At 49.9% G+C, this 20,117-nt stretch overlaps 1 protein-coding gene across 1 annotated transcript; it reads left to right on the forward strand.

The window, feature by feature from the left end:
- Positions 1-13,070: 13,070 nt before the first annotated feature.
- PDRG1 (p53 and DNA damage regulated 1) lies at positions 13,071-19,889 on the forward strand. The gene is made up of 5 exons (XM_060124011.1): positions 13,071-13,255; positions 15,063-15,138; positions 16,204-16,278; positions 18,235-18,315; positions 18,941-19,889. Exons 1-5 carry the CDS (start codon positions 13,169-13,171, stop codon positions 19,021-19,023), a joined length of 402 nt encoding a protein of 133 aa, XP_059979994.1. The 5' UTR covers positions 13,071-13,168; the 3' UTR covers positions 19,024-19,889.
- Positions 19,890-20,117: the final 228 nt, after the last annotated feature.

The raw sequence follows: 20,117 nt of genomic DNA on the forward strand, positions 1-20,117 counted from the left end.
CTCCCGGGCCCCACCCAATGGAGGCAGCCCCTCTACCTCCCATGCCTCTCCACATCCCAGGATCAGCCTGTTCAAACAGGCAGTCGAAGTCACACTTTTATGTACGAGACTCTAGAGCCACGAAACCTGGGTTCAAAACCTACTCATTCCTTCCTGGCTCTATGACCTTAGGCAAGTCACTCAATTTCTCTTAGCTTCAGAAAAGAAAGTAAAATGGTGGGCTTGGGGGATAACCAGTGCCTTCCTCCTAGGGCTGTGGTGAAAATTAATGCTAATCATTAGCTGGGGTGATGCCTCCCTCAGGAAGCCCTCTTGGATCTCCTACCCAGCCGTGCCCTGCTCCCTATCCCTCAGAGAAACCTCCCTGACCCTCCCCTATTATGAGCTTCCATGACACTTTAGTCTTTTCCTTCTTGACATCAATACACTGGCAATTTATCTTTTATGTTTGCCTGTTTGGAATTGTCTGGGAGCTCCATGAGAGTCGGGACAATTCATCCATTTTCTTCACTGACAAATCGCCGAGTGCCCAGTGCTGTGCCTGGCACTCAATAGATAGTCTATAAAAATCACTGAATGAATGAACAAGTGATCAGCCCTATGAAATAGGTTCTGCTATTCTCCTCATTTTATAAACAAAGTAACTTATTCGGAAAAGGGCAGCGACTTGTGTAACTATGAAGCCCTTCTGTGTGTCAGGAGCTGTGCTAAGAAATTTACTGATATTACCACATGTTATCCTCAAACTAGCCTTTTTTGGGGGGGGGTGAGGAAACTGGGACTCAGGGAGGTGCTGTCATTTACCCGAGACCATTAGTTAGGAAGTAGCAGAGTTGGCATTCGAGAACTCTAGTTCAGGCAACTGGAGGAGTGACACTGAGGAAGGAACTGATGGGGTGCCTGAGTGGGTCAGGTGGGAGGGACCCACTTGTCACTGGTGCTGTAGAGGGGACTCTGCCCTGAGCAAGTTTGGACCAGTGTGTTCTGAGATCAGAGATCAGGGATTCAGACTAAGACCAAAGAGGAAGTACAGGGGTGGTGTTCCACTGGGGCCGGGGGCAGAATATCTTGGGCAAAGGCTCTGCAGTGGGACTGAGCCAGGCTCATTCAAGGGCTAAGATGAGGCTGGGTCTGGCTGATGTGGAGGCAGAAGGTGAACCACAGCTGGTCAGAAGTGGGTAGGTCCTTTGAGATCTCATCTAGTTCCCTGAGCTCTTCTTTCATTTTACACACAGGGACACTGAGGTCCAGAGAGAAGTATATCTAGCAAGTGGCAGAAGCAAATCTGGGAGCTTTTCCTTAGTGCCCAAGGACATGGCCTCTGGGCTTTGTTGGGAATCACTCTTGGAAACAGCCTTCATCACATTTCCTCAAGTAGCTAAGAGCTTAATCCATGCCTACCACACCTTCTGCTTGGACCAGTTTCTAATACACAGGACCGGTTTCCCTCTGCTTGGACCAGTTTCTAATACACAGGACTAATTCCTTTAGTCCTGTGCAAACTGTGCACAAGGTAATTGACACTGCATTGTTTATAACAAGAAAAATTGGGAACGACCCACATGCCCATCAGTAGGGGACTGGCTAAATAAATCATGGACTTCCTGACAACGGAATGGCATGTGGCAGTAAAGGAGGTGACGAAGCACTCCGTCTCCTAATACAGAGAGGCAGCCGTATGGAAAAGCAAGGGACAGAACAGGTGAAAAGTGGGACTAATAATCTATATTTGTATTTGTTTGCATATGCATAAAGAAACTTTGGAAGTCTACATAAGGAAATGAGATTACTGGGGAGCACTGGGCAGAAGGGAAACAGGTTGGGAGGGAGACTTTATAATATGCCTGTTTATAATTTTTTGAATCATGTGAATGTATTTACCTATTAATAAATTGAAATAATAATGGGGACAGCTGCTACTCAGCTACTGCTGAGTGTTGTCATATGGGAATAGGCAGTCAGTATGGTCAGATTTTCCAATTACTCAAGAGAAGCCAGAAATCCAGATTTTATTGTAAAATCTCTTGATTTTTAAACCTTGGCTCCATTTTCTCTCAAATACTTTTCAGGCCAAATAAATAGGTCAGTGGGTCAGATGTGGCCTGAGGGCCACCAGGTTTCAGCCTCGGCTCTAACGGCCTTCTGCTTCCGGGCTGGAGTTCTCAGCAGCCCAGGTCTCTGCCCCACTGTGGGCAGCTGGAGACAGAAGCAGAAAAGTGTCTTGTCTTGCCCCTTTCCTGGCACCCTCCAACCCTTGCCCCTTGGGGCTGTGGTATTTGGGGCTTTTAACTCGAGACCTGCAAGGCAGAGAGAGGTTATGAACGCTCAGATAAATCCTTCCCCCAGGGCCCTGCAGGCGTCAAGGCACAGCTGTCTCCTGCTGCCCACCCATCTGTCCCTGGGAAGTGGGGACAGAAGTGGGGGTGGGCAGGAGTCTCCACTCTGAGCTTCAGATCGCTGGGCTCTGTCCAGACTCAGCCTCCAAGAGATTGTGAGGAAAGAAAAACAGGGGCTTGGCTGCACCTAGCTGGTGTGTGCTGAGGTAATTCAAGCAAATACAAAACGCCAGAGCTGGAAAGGCCCTAAGGGACCATCTCATCAAACCCCTTGTTGTGCAGCTGGGAAGACTGACCTCTGCTCCCCAGCACCCCGCCCCAGACCATAGCTTTGTCGCTACTCTCCTGGACAACTGGACTGCACCAGCCTCTTCACTGGGCGCCCTGCAGCCTTTCTTTCCCTCCTATTGTTCAGTCTCCACCATTAGCCAGAGGAGCTTCTTTAAAAGAGAAATCTGGGGCTTCCCTGGTGGCGCAGTGGTTGAGAGTCCACCTGCCGATGCAGGGGACACGGGTTCGTGCCCCGGTCTGGGAAGATCCCACATGCTGTGAAGTGGCTAGGCCCGTGAGCCATGGCCACTGAGCCTGCGCATCCGGAGCCTGTGCTCCGCAACGGGAGAGGCCACAACAGTGAAAGGCCCGCGTATCGCAAAAAAAAAAAGAAAAAAAAAAAGAGATATCTGATCAGATCCCATTCTGCTCAGAATCTTCTGATTACTTCCTATTCACTTTGAGCCTGACTCCTCAGCCCTGCCTACAATCTCTCTCCTGCTCTCCTCTCCAACCTCTCATCCTTCGGTCTTACCCTCGCACATTCTGTTCCAGCCACACTCTTTGCTATTCCTTTAACATGCCAGCTTTTGTTCCTTCTACTCCCCCAGGTGTTCACAAGGCTCCATCTCTCTCTTCTCTAAAATGTTGCCTCTTCAGAGGGGTTTTCCTCATCATTTCTCCCCTATGCTCTGTCGCCTCACCTGCCTTATTTTTCATCCACAGCATTTATCACTACATGATGTTATAATATGTATGTTTTTGTTTCTTGTCTAGAGTACAAGATCTGTGGAGGCAGCAGTCTTGCCTACATTGTTCGCCACTGTGTCCTCAGCACTTAGCAGATTTTGGCACATAGATGCTTAGTGATCCTGAACCAGCTGTGACGTGAAAGGGCACAGTCTACAATTCAGGTGACAGCCAGTCCTGATTCTGCCATTACCTGCTTAGGTGACCTTAAGCAAGTCACGTCACCTCTCTGGGCCTCAGTTTCCTCATTTGTAAAACAAGGGAATCACAGAGACACCTTCAATTCAACAGTCCTGGGATGTCTTCTCTATTCCAACGTCACTTTCTCCTCCATGGAATCTGAAAGTCCTTTAAACAAACGTCATTGTGTTTATTTATTGAATAGTTAATACATTCACAGTATTCAAAATTCAAAGGTACAAAGGCAACATATATGTCTTTCCTATCTTGTTCTCCAAGGTTCTCCTTCCCTTAGGTACACAAGTTTCCCCTCCCTCCCTCCCTCCCTCCCTCCCTTCCTCCCTTCCTTCTTTATTTCTCCCCTGCCCCCCACTGCTTATCTTTATACTGTCCTTCACCATTCTGAAACAAATCATAGCTTAATTATACACAGTTCTGTGTTTTGCTTTTTTTTCACATAACAGCATTTCTGGAGGTTGCTTTACATCAGTTCATAGAGAGCACTCCTGTTCTTTTTTGTGGCATCCCAGTGTTCCATTGCATCGATGTACCATAATCTACTTCACCAATCCCCTAGATGTTGGGCAATTAGCTTGTCACCAGCCTGTAGCAATACTTCAGTGAATGATTTTGTGGACACACCATTTTGGATACCTGTATAATAAATGGACTTGCTGATTCGATGGTAGGTGTGTTTATAATTTGGATAGATGCCCCCTATAGGGACTATACCAATTTATCCCACACATATCAGCATTGAGTAAAAGTGCTCAAAATAGGCCTTTTTAAATGGACTGCAATAAGTCCTCAAGAATCCTTGTATAATAGGTGAATAAATTATTCAACCTTGCTAAGCCTGTTTCCTCGTCAATAAAATGAGTATCCTACTTCATAGAGTGGTGGTAAGGATCAAATGAAATAGTGCATGGGAAGTCCTCAGCCTAGTTCTTGGCACATAGTAGGGCCTCTATGAAGGTTCGCATTCCTCCTCTGCTTGATGTTATCATCTGCCCCCAGACTGCAAGCTCTGTGGGAACAAGGGCCTTGTCTGTCTTGTTCGGTGCTATAGCACAGCCCTGGCTAATGGTAGGTGTCCAATAATTATTTAGTAAGTGAATGAGCCCACTTTCCAACTTCACTTCGCCCACTAGGCCCTGCATTATGACCTAGCTCCTGCCTGTCCATTCAGCTCACCCCCTACCTCTTTCTCCCCTTCTCCTTGGGATCCAGCTACACTGCCTCCTCCAGGTTCCCTCCTGCCACAGTGCCTTTGCACTTGCTGTTTCCCCTGCCTGAAACAATTTCTTTACCCCATACCCACCCATAACCTCTCCATTTGCTTAGTTTATTTCTACTCATCCGTAGGTCTCAGGTCAAATGTCACTTTCTTAAGAAAGCTACCTCTATTCCCTGATTTACGTTGGGACACCCCTCTATACAATTTCATTGGACTCTGAGCTTTTCATTTGAGCCTTATCACAATAGGAATGGTGCCTGCATGAATGTCAATCATATCCCCGTGACCAAAAGCCCGTGAGGCTCAGGACTAGGCCTGTCCTGTTTACCATTGAATCTGCAGAGCCTGGCACAGTGTAGGCACTCAATAACCATGGCCTTGAGTGAATAACTGAGTGCCAACACCCATTTTACAGAGGGATTGAGCCACGCATCCCCACCCAACACTGTGGAAGTCTGGACTCCATGTTCCCCTCTCTTTCCAGTGGAAAGAGCAACTTCCATAATGTTTTGGTTGGTAAAGAAGAAGAGAGAGAGAGATTGAACTCTTAATTCCCTCCAAGGCATGATTATGTCACGGCCTCACTCATTCATTCAGCAGACCTCTCCGGGGACATCATCTGAGGGTCCTGGGTACTTGAGGGGAAGCCCACAGAGCCCCTAGCCTCAGTGGGCTCCCATGTCAGTGAGAAAGCCAAAACCATGGCAAAAATAGGTTTAGTCCAAAACAAGAAAGTGATCGATGCCAGAAGAAAAGGAGGACGACAGTCCTTCTGGAAGACCTGAGGGAGAGCCACCCTCCTGGGGGACCAGGTCGGGGATGGGATGGGGTCTTCTAGCAGGAGGGGCCTTAAGAGAAGAGTAAAAGCCTCAACAAGTGGATAAGGAAAGCAAAGGGTACTCCAGGCAGAGGGCACAGCCCAAGCAAAGGCGGAGAGGTGGGCAAGTCAGGGAGTGTTTGGGAACTAGGGTTCAAGGAGAGTAGAGGAAGATGAGGTGGAGAAGAACTCACAGACAGGTATCAGGAGATGTGTCCCTGAAGGATCATTGCAGCACTTCTTATAATCCCCAAAGATGGAAAACAACTTAAGTGTCCATCCACAAAAGAATGGGTCAGTAAACATGATACTCACAACCACCACACTGGCAAGCCGCAGAAAGGTGGATAATACCTAATGTTTGGGAGGATGTGCATCAGTGGTAGGGCATAAATGAGTACAGCCATTCTGGAGGGCAGTGTGGCATTGTTCAGGGAAAAAAAGTGTGTGCGTGCCCTTCATCAAGGCAACAGCACACTAGGGTGTTCGTTGTGGCACTGTGTGTGTCAATGCGGAGAAAAAGGGAACTCAAGCACCCACAACCAAGGAGGAGGACGTATGAAATGTGGTGGAAGCGGTTACGGGTTCTCTGGAGCTTCCAGGAGCAAGGAACTAGAGGTACACAGAGGATGTGGATAGATCCAAGGAACATCGAGATGAGAAAAAAAAAAAAAAGTGGGACATTAACACACCTTACAGCACAATAATATTATGTGGATTATCCGTATCTACTATCTACTAAAACTAATCATACCCAGCAATCCCACTCCTCTGTATTCACGCCACAGAAAGGATACATATGTGTGTGTACCCAAAGACATGCACACGACTGTTCATATCCGCGCTCTTTGTAACAGCCCCAAGCTGGGAACCACCACAGCTCCACCAGCAGCAGAATGGCTTAACTGCTGTGAGCCCTCTGATGGAGTACGCTCCAGCATCGAGAGTAAGTGATCTACAGCCACACCCAGCGATAGAGACAGATCCATGCACAAAATGTTGAGCGAAAGAAGTCAGACATAAAAGAGCACACTCTGTGTGATTCCATTTGTATAAAGTTCAAAAACAAGCAAAACCGATGTATGGTGTTAGAAGTCAGAGTGGTGGTTACCTTGGGGTGGTGGACGGGAGGGCTTGGAGGGCTCTTCTGGGGAGGGGGCTGCTTGATCTGTGTGCTGGGTACTTGGGTGTGTTCAGTTTTTGAACGTTCATAAACTATAGTATACTTAAGACTTGTGCACTCCTGTGTGTGTTATACCTTAATAAGAATTTTTTTTTTTTTTTTTTTTTTTGCAGTACGAGGGCCTCTCACTCTTGTGGCCTCTCCCGTTGCGGAGCACAGGCTGCGGACACGCAGGCTCAGCGGTCATGGCTCACAGGCCCAGCCGCTCCGCAGCATGTGGGATCTTTCCGGACCAGGGCACAAACCCGTGTCCCCTGCATCGGCAGGCGGACTCTCAACCACCGCGCCACCGGGGAAGCCCAATAAGAAATTTTAAAATACATAAACACATAACACAACTACTATGCATTTTTCAAGAAATCACAAATATTTAAGGACATATATCAAACACAGTAGAGAGGGTTTCGGTGAGCTCAGAATTGAGTGGGGGTGGGGGGAAAAGGAGAAAATAATATAAACAAGAGAGGGTCTTTGAAGACTAACTCATGATCACGTGCTAAGAGCTGAGAGGTGGGATTAATTCAACCACCTGTACTTTACTGCATGAAAAATAAATGTAAAACTTAATTTAGGAAACTAGATAAACAAATGAACTCTGGTGCTTATAGACTATAGAATACTCTGCAGCAGTCAGGGAATAGGAGAGAGATCTAAATATACACATCAAAGATGTCCAAGAGCAAACAGGCTGCAGAGTGATCATTTGTGTGCAATGCCTTCCATCCCACCTCCCTACCCTGCCACACACATAATAGTCTTACATATGTTCTCTGGGTTCCTAACTACATCTTTAAATGAACATCATCACACACCCAAACTGGGACTGTGGAGAGAACTGAGATGGGGGAGGGGTGTCAAAACGGAACTTTAGTCTTCTCTGTAATGTTTTCATTTTCAATAAGAAGAATCTATTCATGGAATTTTACATGAATGGATTTAGTATTAAAGGTAGTAGTAAAGACCAGCTCACGGGCTTCCCTGGTGGCGCAGTGGTTGAGAGTCTGCCTGCCGATGCAGGGGACACGGGTTCGTGCCCCGGTCCGGGAAGATCCCACATGCCGCGGAACAGCTAGGCCCATGAGCCATGGCTGCTGAGCCTGCGCGTCCAGAGCCTGTGCTCCGCAACGGGAGAGGCCACAACAGTGAGAGGCCTGCGTACCGCAAAAAAAAAAAAAAAAAAAAAAGACCAGTTCAGGGAGGCCGGGAATATTCTGGGCTTGTATTATCTTTGATGTCACTTTTAAGATTTTTCAAGTCAAGCCTTGGGACCATCTGTTGCCTGATGAAATTGAGGTGCAGGGAGTTAGGACGCAGGTCCCCACCTGGCATCCCCATCTGGCTTCATGACCTCGGGAGGATCCCATGCCCTTTTTGGGCCTCAGTGTCCTCATCTGCCCAATGGGAATCAGATTTCTTTGTTCCCTGGGGACGTGGGAGGATGAAGTGAGGGCATGAGGAGAATCACATGAATATAAGGGATTATTCTCTGGATCAGGGGAGGAGAGGGAGTGGAAGCCTCCCCTCCACCTGCCAAGCCCACAAGGCACAAAGGAAGCAGAGGGAGGCGCTGGGGACCACCCAGGAGAGCAAACAGCCCATCTGTGGGACAAGGGCACGCTGTCAGCAGCTGGGAGGTCTGGCCTGGACCACTCTCAGGCCAGAGCCCCTGGGGCAGCCACCCAGGCTGCCTGGAAAATTGGGATATTGAGCCAGCTTCCTGCTACTCCCAACTCCAGTGCAGTCACAGCCCTGTCACCTCTCCAAGCCCCCATCATCACCCTCCCACCCCCAACACACACACACACACACACACACACACACACACACAGAGGACCGCACCATACTTGCCCTTTTTAGCCCATCCTATCCCCACAGCCAGAGAGGTTTCACAAGGTAAAACTCACTCACGTCCCATGCTTGCTCAAGGCCCTCCAGTAGCTTCGTATTGATCTGGGAACAAAATCCAATCCCCTTACCTTAACAAGGCCTGGCATGACCTGCCGCTCCCACCTCCACCTCCAGCACAGGGGTTAAGAGCCTGGCCCCAGAGAGATCTGCCTTGGTTAGAATTCTGGCTCTTTTCCTCATTCATTCATTCAAAAATGTTTATTGAGCACCTACTGTGGGCCAGGTAGTGTTCTAGGTATTGAAGATACATCAGAAACAAATGAGACAAAGATTCCTGCCCTCATGGAACTTCCTTTCTAACAGAGGGAGATTAACAATAAATATAAGTAGATTAAATAGCATGCTGGAAAGTGACAAAAACTGTAAAAAAAAAAAAGTAGAGCAGAGGAAGTTGATCAGGAGTACTGGGGGGTGGGGTGGGGGGTTTATTTTTAAATAGAATGGTCAGGGTAGGCCTCACTGAGAAGGTGAAATTTAAGCAAAGACTTTTAGGAGCTGAGGGAGGGAGACAAGAGGACACCAAGGGAAAGTACAGGCAGAGGGAGCAGCCAGTGCAAAGGCCCTGAGGTGGAACTGCACCTGGCTTGTTTGAGGAGCAGCAAGGTGATGGGGAGAGAGGTGGGAGAGGCTCAGAGAGGTAGGGCAGGTCATGTAGGGCCTTGCGGGCCTCGGTGAGGAGTTTGGCTTTTACTGAGTGAGATGGGAGCGTTGGAGGGTTCTGACCATAAGGGAGTGGGGGAGGCAGGACAGGGAAGGAGAGGAAGCCAAGTAGCACTTGCGGATGTCGTGTGGGTGGCTGCTTCAGCCTGACTCCATGGGGGAACTCTGGAGCATAAGTTACACCTCAGAGTTATCCACCCACACCCCTGCCAGCATCCTACGCAAAGAAGGTGGGCTTTCATAACCCTGAAATGATGAGCTACAGCTTGGAGGAAGGGTGGGTCCCCCCAGAAGGCTCCAGCAGCCTGAAAGCAGTCCTCCCGAAGGAGAGAAGTGGGTGCTGGTCACTGAACACTTACCCAAGGGTGGGGCGCACAGAAACAGTCAAAGGAGGTCCAAGGGGAAGGGGTGCAACATCGTTCTTATTGCCTCCAGTCCCCAAACACCAAAGCCCCAGTAGTTACAGCCCTTTTGGCCTGGGGCGGTGGGTGGCTAAAGATGGGGCATACCCTACTGTGATTGGTAGAATTTTCTGGTTAGGAAAGACTGAGGGTCCACCTCCACCTGAGTTGCAGAGGGTTCCATGCTCTGCAACGTTCCGATAACGTGGCAGTCCAGCCTTATACACCTTATGGGATGGGGAGCTAGTTACCCTTGGGTTAGATCTGTTCACTTTTGGATACTTTGGATTTTAGAAAGTTCTGCTTCATGTTGAGCCCATGGCTGAGCACCGACTGTATGCCAGGCACCATCCTAGGTCCTGGAGACACAGCAGCAAACATGACAGACAAGGTCCCTACCCTGAGGAACTCTCAACTGGAGAGGGAGATGATTAGAGAAAAAGATGGTGTGGTAAGTGCAGAGGTGTCGGTAGCCCAGGAAGCTGTGGGGGCCCCGAGAGGACTCTTGACCTTTGGGAGGAGGTGACACCAAGCTGATAAGTGGGGGACATGTAGTAGTTATACAGGTACAAAGTTTGGGAGAAAACGAATCCAGGCTGATGGAAGAGTGTGTGCAAAGGCCCGGAGAATCCCACCAGTGTTCACTTCACTATCTCCATTGCTACCCTCTGTCCAGCAACTATCCTCTCCTGCCTGGATGATTGTAACAGCCTTCTCGTGGGTCTCCCACAGAGAGGCAAAGAAGCTGGGGTAGGCAGCCACTAGCTCCTTCCTCTTCTTTGTTGAGGGCCACTCCTGTGGATGTTAACTCACCTGCATTCCCCACTCAACCTGCATCTGTGAGCAGGGAGAAAGAGGAAGCCACAGGCCTGTGCTGCAGTACTTGCAGGCCACCCCCAAGGAGGGCCTGGCCATGTGGGCGGGGCACCTATAGGCCCATCTATAGGTCCACAGGCTCCATGCCTCCTTCCCCTTTCTGACATCACTTCCTTCTCTGCCCGCCCCTCCCTCCCCCCACATTCTGTTCCACCTACACTGGCTTTGCTGTCCTTCCAACTTGCCAAACGAAGGCGCATCTCAGGGCCTTTGTATTTGCTGTTCCCTCTGCCTGGAATGCTCATCCCCCAGATGCCCACGTGGCTCACCCGCTCACCTCCTCCATATCTCTGCACAAATGCCACCTCTTCAGAGAAGCCCTCCCTGACCACCTTATCTCAAGTCGCCCCTGGTTCATTCCCTCTCCACCTTGCCCTGCAGTGTGCTCCACAGCACTTATCACCCACCACCTGACATATGATATAGTTGCTTGTTCACGTGTTTATTGCCTGTCTCTCCCACCAGACTGAAAGCTTTCTGAGGGCAAGGACCATGTCTGGTTTTTCTCATGGTGGAATCCCTATAACAGGGCCAGGGCAGTCAATAAATATTTGTGAAATAGATGGTTCTGAAACATAAGTGATTCTGAAACAGGAGCCCTTCCAGGTCTGACTGTCCCAAAGTCTTAGATATGCCCTCCCTCCCCAACATTGCCAGTGGCCAGGGGTGCCCTCTGAGGGCCAGTCACAGCCAAGAAGCTGCCAGTTTGGGAGACTTCCTCAACCCTTCCCCGCCCGGGCCCATCTGCCAGGGGTCAGGGGTCAGCCTGGTCCAGCCCTCTTTGAGCCCCAAGATGGAGGAGACCCAGTCCTGGGGTCCAGGCCCCACAGATGCCTGGTGAGGCCTGTTTCTCCTTTGGCAAATGTTCCCCCTTCCTTCACAGGGCCTGCGTCTGCGTTTCTGAACCAGAAGGTGTTTACACAAAACATCCTGGGTTTGGCGACAAATTCACCCTCAATGAGGAATCCTTAATGAATCTCCTTCTTTCCCCATGCCAGGTGGCTGCAGGGAAAACTAGCTCTGCCTCTAGCAGTTGAAGGAAGCCAATGGCCAGGCAAAGACGGGGTGCTACTGCAACTCCTGGGGCCACGATTTAGGGGAGGGCCTTTTTTCAGGGTCCAGAGACAGCTGCGGTCTGGCTTGCTGTGTGACAGGGCATTGCCCTTTTCCCTGCCTTAGTTTGCAACTGTGAAGTGTGTAATAACCCATCCCCACAAAGGTTGCTGTGAAATTCAAGTAAGGCAAGGGGTGTGAAAGGTTACAGTGGCCAAAAGGAGAGAAATAAAAAGCTGGACTCAGGGAAACAAGAGGTCAGAGCTCTAGTACTGGGTCTGCTCTTGACTTTTTAAAGTCCTCACCACTCTCTCAACCTTGGTTTTTGCAGCTGTACAATGAGGTATTGGGCTTGAAGATCTCTAGGGAACCCTCTTGTTCTGAAGGGCCGCCACTTTCCACCTGCCTGCCTCATCTTGGAGGTCTTCCCAGATCCTACAGCCCACACCAATTCACTTTCCAGCACTTACACAACTTTCTTCTGACCTGGCACTCACTGCCCATGGTTTTCCAGCCCCTTCCTTGGGTCTAGGTCAGCTATTCCGGACATTGGGCCTAACACAGGGGCTCAATGAACACGGGGGTCAAACTGAATTTAAAAAGATTCCTGCCTCCTTCCAACCCTGAGGAAAGACAATGAGGGGGAGTTTTATTCACTCTCATTTTATAAACTGGAACCTGAAGGTTAATATAAGTCACACTGCCACATGGGCCTCCTTGGTGTTCCTCAGGCAGGGAGGGGAAGAATGATTTGATTTCTCCAAAGCACTATCACTGCCTGCCATAGTATATAATTATTTGTTTTGTCATTAATTGTCGATGTTTCCCGCTAGATGAAGTTGCACGAGGGCAGGGACTTTGTTTTGTTCACTGCTGCACCCTCAGCCCCTAAAACTGCCTGGCACAGGGCTTCCCTGGTGGCACAGTGGTTGAGTATCTGCCTGCCAATGCAGGGGACAGGGGTTCGAGCCCTGGTCTGGGAAGATCCCACATGCCGCAGAGCAACTGGGCCCGTGAGCCACAACTACTGAGCCTGCGCGTCTGGAGCCTGTGCTCCACAACATGAGAGGCCACGACAGTGAAAGGCCTGCGCACCGCGATGAAGAGTGGCCCCCGCTCGCCACAACTAGAGAAAGCCCTCGCACAGAAACAAAGACCCAACACAGCCAAAAATAAATTAATTAATTAATTTAAAAACAAAAACAAAAAAAAAAACTGCCTGGCACAGAGGAGGGGCTCAAGAACTGCACGAAAGGGAGAGGTTGAAAGGTTTGTGCCTGCAGGGGGCGCTTCAGTCCCGCCCCCAAAGCTAGGCCCCGCCTCTCGCGTCCGCCCGCCGCGCGTGCATTGGAGCCTGCGCGCCACCGTTCTTTTTCCAATTGCGCATGCGCGCCGGAAGCGTTGTCAGATCGGCGAGTGCGCGGACCGAGCCGCAGCGGAGGTAGAGCGGAGGTGGGTACGGATCGCGGCCGAGCCGAGTCGGAGCAGGTGAACACCATGCTGTCGCCCGAGGCGGAGCGGGTGCTTCGGTACCTCGTGGAGGTGGAGGAGCTCGCCGAGGAGGTGCTGGCGGACAAACGGCAGGTAGGAGGCCCGTCCGCGGGGCTGGGGCCCGGGTTTGGCCTGAAGGCGAGCGCCTGGAGAAACGCGCGTGGTTCAGAACTGGCTCCAGCTCGGGCTCGCCGTGAGTTGACCTAGGCTTGTGGGCCAAGGGCTGTGACGACAGACTGGGCGGTTGTGAGATCACGTGGGTCAAATGCGTGGCACGGCACGGAGTGGGGACGTGGTAGGAGCGTGGGGCCCTGGCCATGGAGGGCCATGTAGACCTGCACAGGGAGTTTGGGTCTCGTTCTAATGGAAATGCCAAGGGTTTTAAGGGAGTTCGTGGTGGCAAAAGATACTCAACATCACTAATTATTAGGGAAATGCAAATCAAAACTACAATGAGGTATCACCTCACACCAGTTGGAATGGCAATCATCAAAAAATCCACAAAAAATAAATGCTGGAGAGGGTGTGGAGAAAAGGGAACCCTCTTACACTGTTGGTGGGAATGTAAACTGATACAGCCACTATGGAGAACAGTATGGAGGTCCCTTAAAAAAACTAAAAACAGAACTACCATATCACTCAGCAGTCCCACTACTGGGCATATACCCTGAGAAAACTATAATTCAGAAAGTCACGTGCACCCCAGTGTTCATTGCAGCACTATTTGCAATAGCCAGGACATGGAAGCAACCTAAATGTGTCTGTCGACAGATTACTGGATAAAGAAGATGTGAGATACACCCACATGTATAATGGAATATTACTCAGCCATAAAAAGGAATGAAATTGGGTCATTTGTAGAGATGTGGATGGACCTAGAGTCTGTCATACTGGGTGAAGTAAGTCAGAAAGAGAAAAACAAATATCGTATATTAACACATATTTGTGGAATATAGAAAAATGGTACAGATGTACCTATTTGCAGGGCAGGAATAGAGACACAGATGTAGAGAATGGATGTGTGGACACGGGGGAGGGTGGGATGAATTGGGAGATTAGGTTTGACATAAATACACTATCATGTGTAAAATAAATAGCTAGTGGGGGCCTGCTGTGTAGCACAGGGAGCTTAGCTCGGTGCTCTGTGATGACCTAGATAGGTGGGATCGGGGACTGGGGACGGAGGTCCAGGAGGGAGGGGATACGTGTATGCATAATAGCTGATTCACTTCATCGTACAGCAGAAACTAACACAGCGTTATACTCCAAATAAATAAATAACAAAAAGTTTAAAAAAACAGTAACCTATGTGGTGGGCCCAGTTCCTGTCTACGTTTTTCAGAGAGGTGAAATCACATAGCTCATAGTGGACAGCAGGATTCACACCTGGGTATTCGGCTTCAGAGCCAGTGCTGTCAGGCAGTATGCTGTACTGCCTGCTCACTCCCTTTGTAGCTGTTGGGCTGTTACCACCATCTCAGTGCCAACACCTCTGCTGTTCTGATCTAATATTGTTGGGTTTTTCATGATACTAGGTCAGAATCAACTGGAGGAGCTTGCCAGGGAGTGGTTTGCACTCTCCTAGTGATTCTGAAATGCCTTAAAGCTTGAGAACTAGTGCTTCAGTGGATAATAAAAAAAAAATTACCTATTTAGTCATTAAACATTTCCCCAGCACCTCCTCTTGGGGGAAGACACCGGGACAAAGCATTGTTTTTAAGGAGCTGGAAGCTGAGTGGGGGAAGAAATACGTTCACACATCAGTCCATTTTAGGCAGGACATTGGAATTAACCTAGGAATGATGGCTTGTCTCTGTTAGGTTTTAATAGCCCTGGTCTGTTAGGAGTACAGGCTGGGGTAAGAAGTAGCTGAGTTCCTTTCTGCCCCTGTGCTTTTCAGATTGTGGACCTGGATACCAAAAGGAATCGGAACCGGGAGGGCCTAAGGGCCCTGCAGAAGGATCTCAGCCTCTCTGGTAAGCCTAGACCTCCTCGCTGCAGCCCAGGAGGCCTGTTCCGTTTCCTTCTAAGGCCTTTGACTTGTCCCTGATAGAGACTGGGCAGGAGGCCACAGGCATGTAGCACAGCCCGTGGAGATGGGGGAGACGGTATTGCAGGTCTGACATAGACTGTACATAAAGCTACTCTGCTTTAGTTTTCTCTATGATACTTCCTCAGTAACAGGTCGTTAGCGGCCAGCTTATCAGTGATGGCACTGGGAACATGCGGGGGGTATAAAAACCCCCAGCACGTGAAAATTGTGAATTGAAAATTCACAATGTGAAAATTGTGAGAAAGCTGAAGGAGGAGTTGGACATGGGGTGGGTTTTGGAGAAGGGGATAGTGGCTCTTTAGATGAGGCCAAGTGGTTGTGACAGAGTAAGGAGCAGGGGAGGGGTGTGTGATGAGGCTGAAGAGGTGGGCAGAGGCCAGGCCATAATGAAGGGCCTTGGGGGCCAAGGGTTTAAAGTGCACCGGGAAGCCTAAAACCTTCCAGTTTCTTCTCATCTCACCCGAGTAAAATCCGGAGTCCTGCAAGACCCCATGGAATTCAGACTTCCTTGAACTCTCCCACATCATCTCCTCTGCTCTCCTCCTTACTCATTGGCTCCACCCTCGCTGGTCTCCTTGCTGTTCCTAACGCCCCGGCACATTACTCCTCTTTGCTGTTCCTGGTTCCTCTGCCTGCCTTGCTCTTTCCCCAGGTGTCTGCAGGGCTTACACCCTCACTTTCTTTGGGTCTCTGCCCAAATGGCACATAATCAGTGAGGCTTTAGCCGACTGCCTGGTATAAATGACAAACTCCTCCCCTACTTTGGCATTCTCCATCTCTCTTACCCTGCTTTAGTTTTCTCTATGATACTCTTCAGGGTCTGACAGATCATATCTTTGTTTATTATCTTTTTTGTTTATTGCCTCTTCTCCACTATAACGTAAGCTATGAGGGCAGGAACTTTGTCCTATTCTGCTGTGTTCTCAGCATCTAAAACAATGCCTGGCATAAAAATATTTGTTGAAGGAATGACTGTTTGCCATTTCAGAAGACGTGATGGTTTGCTTTGGGAACATGTTTATCAGGATGCCTCACCGTGAGACGAAGGAAATGATTGAGAAAGGTAAGGCCTCCTGGGCAGGGGTCAGGAACAGGTTCCCCCGCACCCCCCAGCCTTGGTCTTAACCGAGAACCGAGAGTCAGGCTTTCTTTGGGCAGCAGCTTGATGAGAGGCGGCTGTGTGCATGTTGATCCGTGCTCTGCCACTGAGTTATTTCCTCATCTCTAAAAGGGGGACACTTCTACGTAGCACAGTTGTTGTGAAGTTGAGATAAAACAGGACGCGTGCCTAGCGCAGTGCTTGTTTATCAGTGAGGAATGAGTTAGACTGCAAATAACAGGAATCCAACAAATTGAGGGTTAAGGAAATAGAGTTCTGTTCTTCTTATGTAAGAAGTTGTCCAGAGATGGGCAGTGCAGGGCTGGCACAGCTGTTCAGCAGTGTCACCTTAACATGTTCTCAGGGTTATTATGTCATCATCGAAGGTCTCATGTTCGAGTGCCAGGCTGGAGAAAAGGCAGAGGGTTTTCTCCATATATGGCCTTGCCTTCTATTTTGAAAATAAGACGGTCCGCCTCAGGGACTTCTGCTGATCCCTCATTTGCCAGATCTAAGGCACATGCCCACACGTAGCTGCCGGGGAGCCTGGCAGAGGAGCTCTTATTGTTCACATCCCCTGCAGTAGCAAGTGGGTTGAAATGGACGTTTGGGAAGAGTGAACCTCTAGGGTCTGCCACAGCCTGGATACACAACATATGTTACTCAAATCTCGCAACTACGTTCCTGGAGGCTCTTTGGAGGAGCGTCATAAAGGCAAAAGGTCAGGCTACAAATGGGTCCTTGGCTGGGAAAAGGTCAAATTATGCATGTTTTCTCTTCTGTACCCCTGAAAACATGTGGGCCAGGAGGACCAACAAGGTTGCCTCTGTCCCTGAAAACAGGGTATCTCTATCCCTATTGAAACCGAAATTCTAGCAAAGGAAACTAGGTCCGCTTGGAGGAGAAGCTTCCAGCTGTCTTGTTGAAAAACGTACACTAATATCCTGGTTATAAAATTAAGAATTGTCATTGCACTTGGGTGGAGGCTGGAGGCCACTCAGACTAAGCTTCCGCAGGGCATCGCCTGCCTGGGTTCAGGATCCTCAGCTCTCTTAGCCCACAAGTGTGGTCTTGTCACCGACATAGAGAAGTTCTGTGACGACATCACCTCTGGTTCTCAGGGATGGACCCAGGCTAAACAAGCTTGTGTGAGACTGTGGTTCCTCATTTACAGTGAGAACCAGAACCACTGCCCAGGCCAGAGGCTCGGCTCGTTAGGGCGTTCACCCATCAGAAAGAATGGAAGTCTGTGAGGAAGACAGGAATGTCACTCACGAGTGGATGAAAACAGAGCTGGGGGAGTTGGTTGGGTGGCACCAGTCAGTTGCACTACTCACGGCACACCTGCCTTTGGGTGCAGCCCGTCCTGTAAGACACTGTCCTGTAAGACAGCCTTCTCTTCACAGCCGTGAATTAGGTCAAGCGTGAGCACTAGGCTGCATGTTGACTGTTCACGTATCAGTTACCACAATCCTGCCTTTGTGAAAACCCCTGACCTTGATGAATGTGGGTTTGTGAAATTCCTCAGCCACCTATTTTTCCATCCCTCTTAGGGTAGGCTGGGTCTAGGTTCTTTTTGTCCTTACATTTGAATTTTCCACAATTTCACTGTGGGAGGGTGACCTAAAATCCTGGCGTTGCCTTCCCCATCCACTGGCCAGGGTACTTTGCATAATGAAAACAGTTCGGTGAACTGTGAGTCAGGGGACTGGTGTGCTCAGCCCTGTTTTGGGCTCACTCAGGGGTCGGGGCAGGTCATATCCCTTCTCTAGCCTTTAGTTTTTTCCTCAGCTGGTCTCCGAAGTCTTCTTTTCTTTCCCACATGCTGAGACCCCTTGCTCTCAAGGGGGCTGGGGAGAGGCTGGCATCCTCAGATCTGTCTATAGTATAACCTCATCTTGTTTGCATCTCATTTTTCAGATCAGGAACATCTGGATAAAGAAATAGAGAGGCTCCGGAAACAACTGAAAGTGAAGGTCAATCGCCTGTTTGAGGCCCAAGGTATTGGCCTGGGGGCTGGGGGTGGGGCTGGAAACCAGGAGGGGAGACAACCATCAACACGGACTTTGAAGGCAGGGGTGGGAAGCCCCTCTGGGTGGGCAGTGACCCGGGCAGCTGGTGAGTGGCACTGAAGCTGTGGGCAGTGGGCAGGGTTGTCTCGAGCCGCCCAGAGATGGAATGGACGAGAAGTCTGTGGGATCTTATTCCTGTCACAAGTTGTTTTCAGGCGCCAGGAATGGCCTGGGATATCTCACATTTATGCCAGGGCATGGTGTCGGGACTGGGATAGCTCTGACTAAGGGTCAGAAGGCCTCAGTCAGGTGGTCCAGGTTAGAGCTGAATTTCTAGGTAAACCAAACCACTCCAGATTGGTCACAGTCTGGTGCAGATCTGGAGGTTTCTAGACAGCAGTCATGACTCTGCAGGTTCTTGGTGACTCAGGAGCAGGTGTCGATGCGCATTGTTCAGTGCATTGCAGAATTTGAGGTCCATTCCTGTCAGACCTCAAGGCCAAGTGTTTGGCAGCATGAATGCAGTGTAAGCCCCTTTCCCAGGCCTGACTCCAGGGCCAGCAGGTTGGACAGCAGGAGCCCCGACTCGCTGATGAATTGTCTTCTCTTCCTAGGCAAACCGGAGCTGAAGGGTTTTAACCTGAACCCCCTCAACGAGGATGAGCTTAAAGCTCTCAAGGTCATCTTGAAAGGATGAAATTTAAGAACCAAAGTGGGGGACCTAAGAACAGCATCCCCCCTGGGATCATGGAGGACCTAGAACTCTCCAGCCTTGACACCTGCAAGGACAGGATCTACTCTGCAAGGGGACAGTTGTGAGGAATCTGGCCATAGCCCTTGTACGAAGCTTCTTTGTCTGTAGCACTTGGCTATTTTGTGATGGCAGGAGGGAACCCTCAGCCTGCCAGTATCTGCCGGGCCTGACCACTGGGGCTGGGTGGACACAAGGCCCATTGACAGGCCCTGGCAGCCACCAGGAGGTGGGAGGGGGCAGCGCTTGTGGGGGTGTGAGAATGACTGCAACAGGCACTTCTCAACAATGGCCTGCTATTGAAAGGGGCCCCGGGCAGGGGGAAGAGTGGGAGCTCATTCCAGCATTCCTCTCAGAAAGAGAGAGAGGCATTTTCAAGCAGTGTGTGTAACGGAATTGGAATAAAGCAGGAGGCTCAGAGGCTCCTGTCCTGAATCAAGGACAGAATCTTGGTGCTTCATGGTCCGCCATAGGCAGACGCACAGTCCCCCTGCACTGCCTCCATTTGGGCCCATCTTCCTGCTTGCCCCCAGGACAGCCCAGAGCAGGTGCTGCTTATCAGCCTGCTGCGGCTGCTCTGGAGTCAGGGAGGCCTTGCAGAGTCCTGCACCAGAGGTGGGTGAGGGGCCGCGTCTTACTGTGCTGCACTTGTGCAGGGTGCGCCTCCACCGGCTCTGAAAGCAGGGCCTGGGCCAGTGCTGCTCGGAGTTCCCATCTGCCCTCGGGGTCTGCGATCCTGATGGGAATGTGCCGTGATGGGTGTCTTTCGTATGCCTCGAGGGCTCAATAAATGTTACCTACGTGAACGAATAGCAGCTTCTAGTCTTCACCTCATTCAGTCCTTAATTGCCACTCCTTTAGGATACCATCTATGAAGGGGCAGTGGTTCCTCCTTGAATTGATGTCAGGATTAGATAGGCAGTAACAGCAGAAGGTGGCAGGATGGAGAGGGCACTCCATTTGGTTCCAGCCAAGTTATATGGGGAATCAAGCTGGCATGGCCAGATCCTGTGTTTTCTTCAAGATAATCTAGAAATTTA

This window comes from Lagenorhynchus albirostris, chromosome 15 (assembly GCF_949774975.1).
Source record: "Lagenorhynchus albirostris chromosome 15, mLagAlb1.1, whole genome shotgun sequence".
Taxonomy (NCBI): Eukaryota; Metazoa; Chordata; class Mammalia; order Artiodactyla; family Delphinidae; genus Lagenorhynchus; species Lagenorhynchus albirostris.

What these genes read in the sequence shown, in the direction of transcription:
- PDRG1 (XM_060124011.1), top strand. Translation starts at nt 13,169, where the DNA reads ATGCTGTCGCCCGAGGCGGAGCGGGTGCTTCGGTACCTCGTGGAGGTG. An exon ending in TGCTGGCGGACAAACGGCAG is followed by an intron (nt 13,256 to 15,062) that starts GTAGGAGGCCCG and finishes TGTGCTTTTCAG; the next exon opens with ATTGTGGACCTGGATACCAA. An exon ending in TCGCCTGTTTGAGGCCCAAG is followed by an intron (nt 18,316 to 18,940) that starts GTATTGGCCTGG and finishes TTCTCTTCCTAG; the next exon opens with GCAAACCGGAGCTGAAGGGT.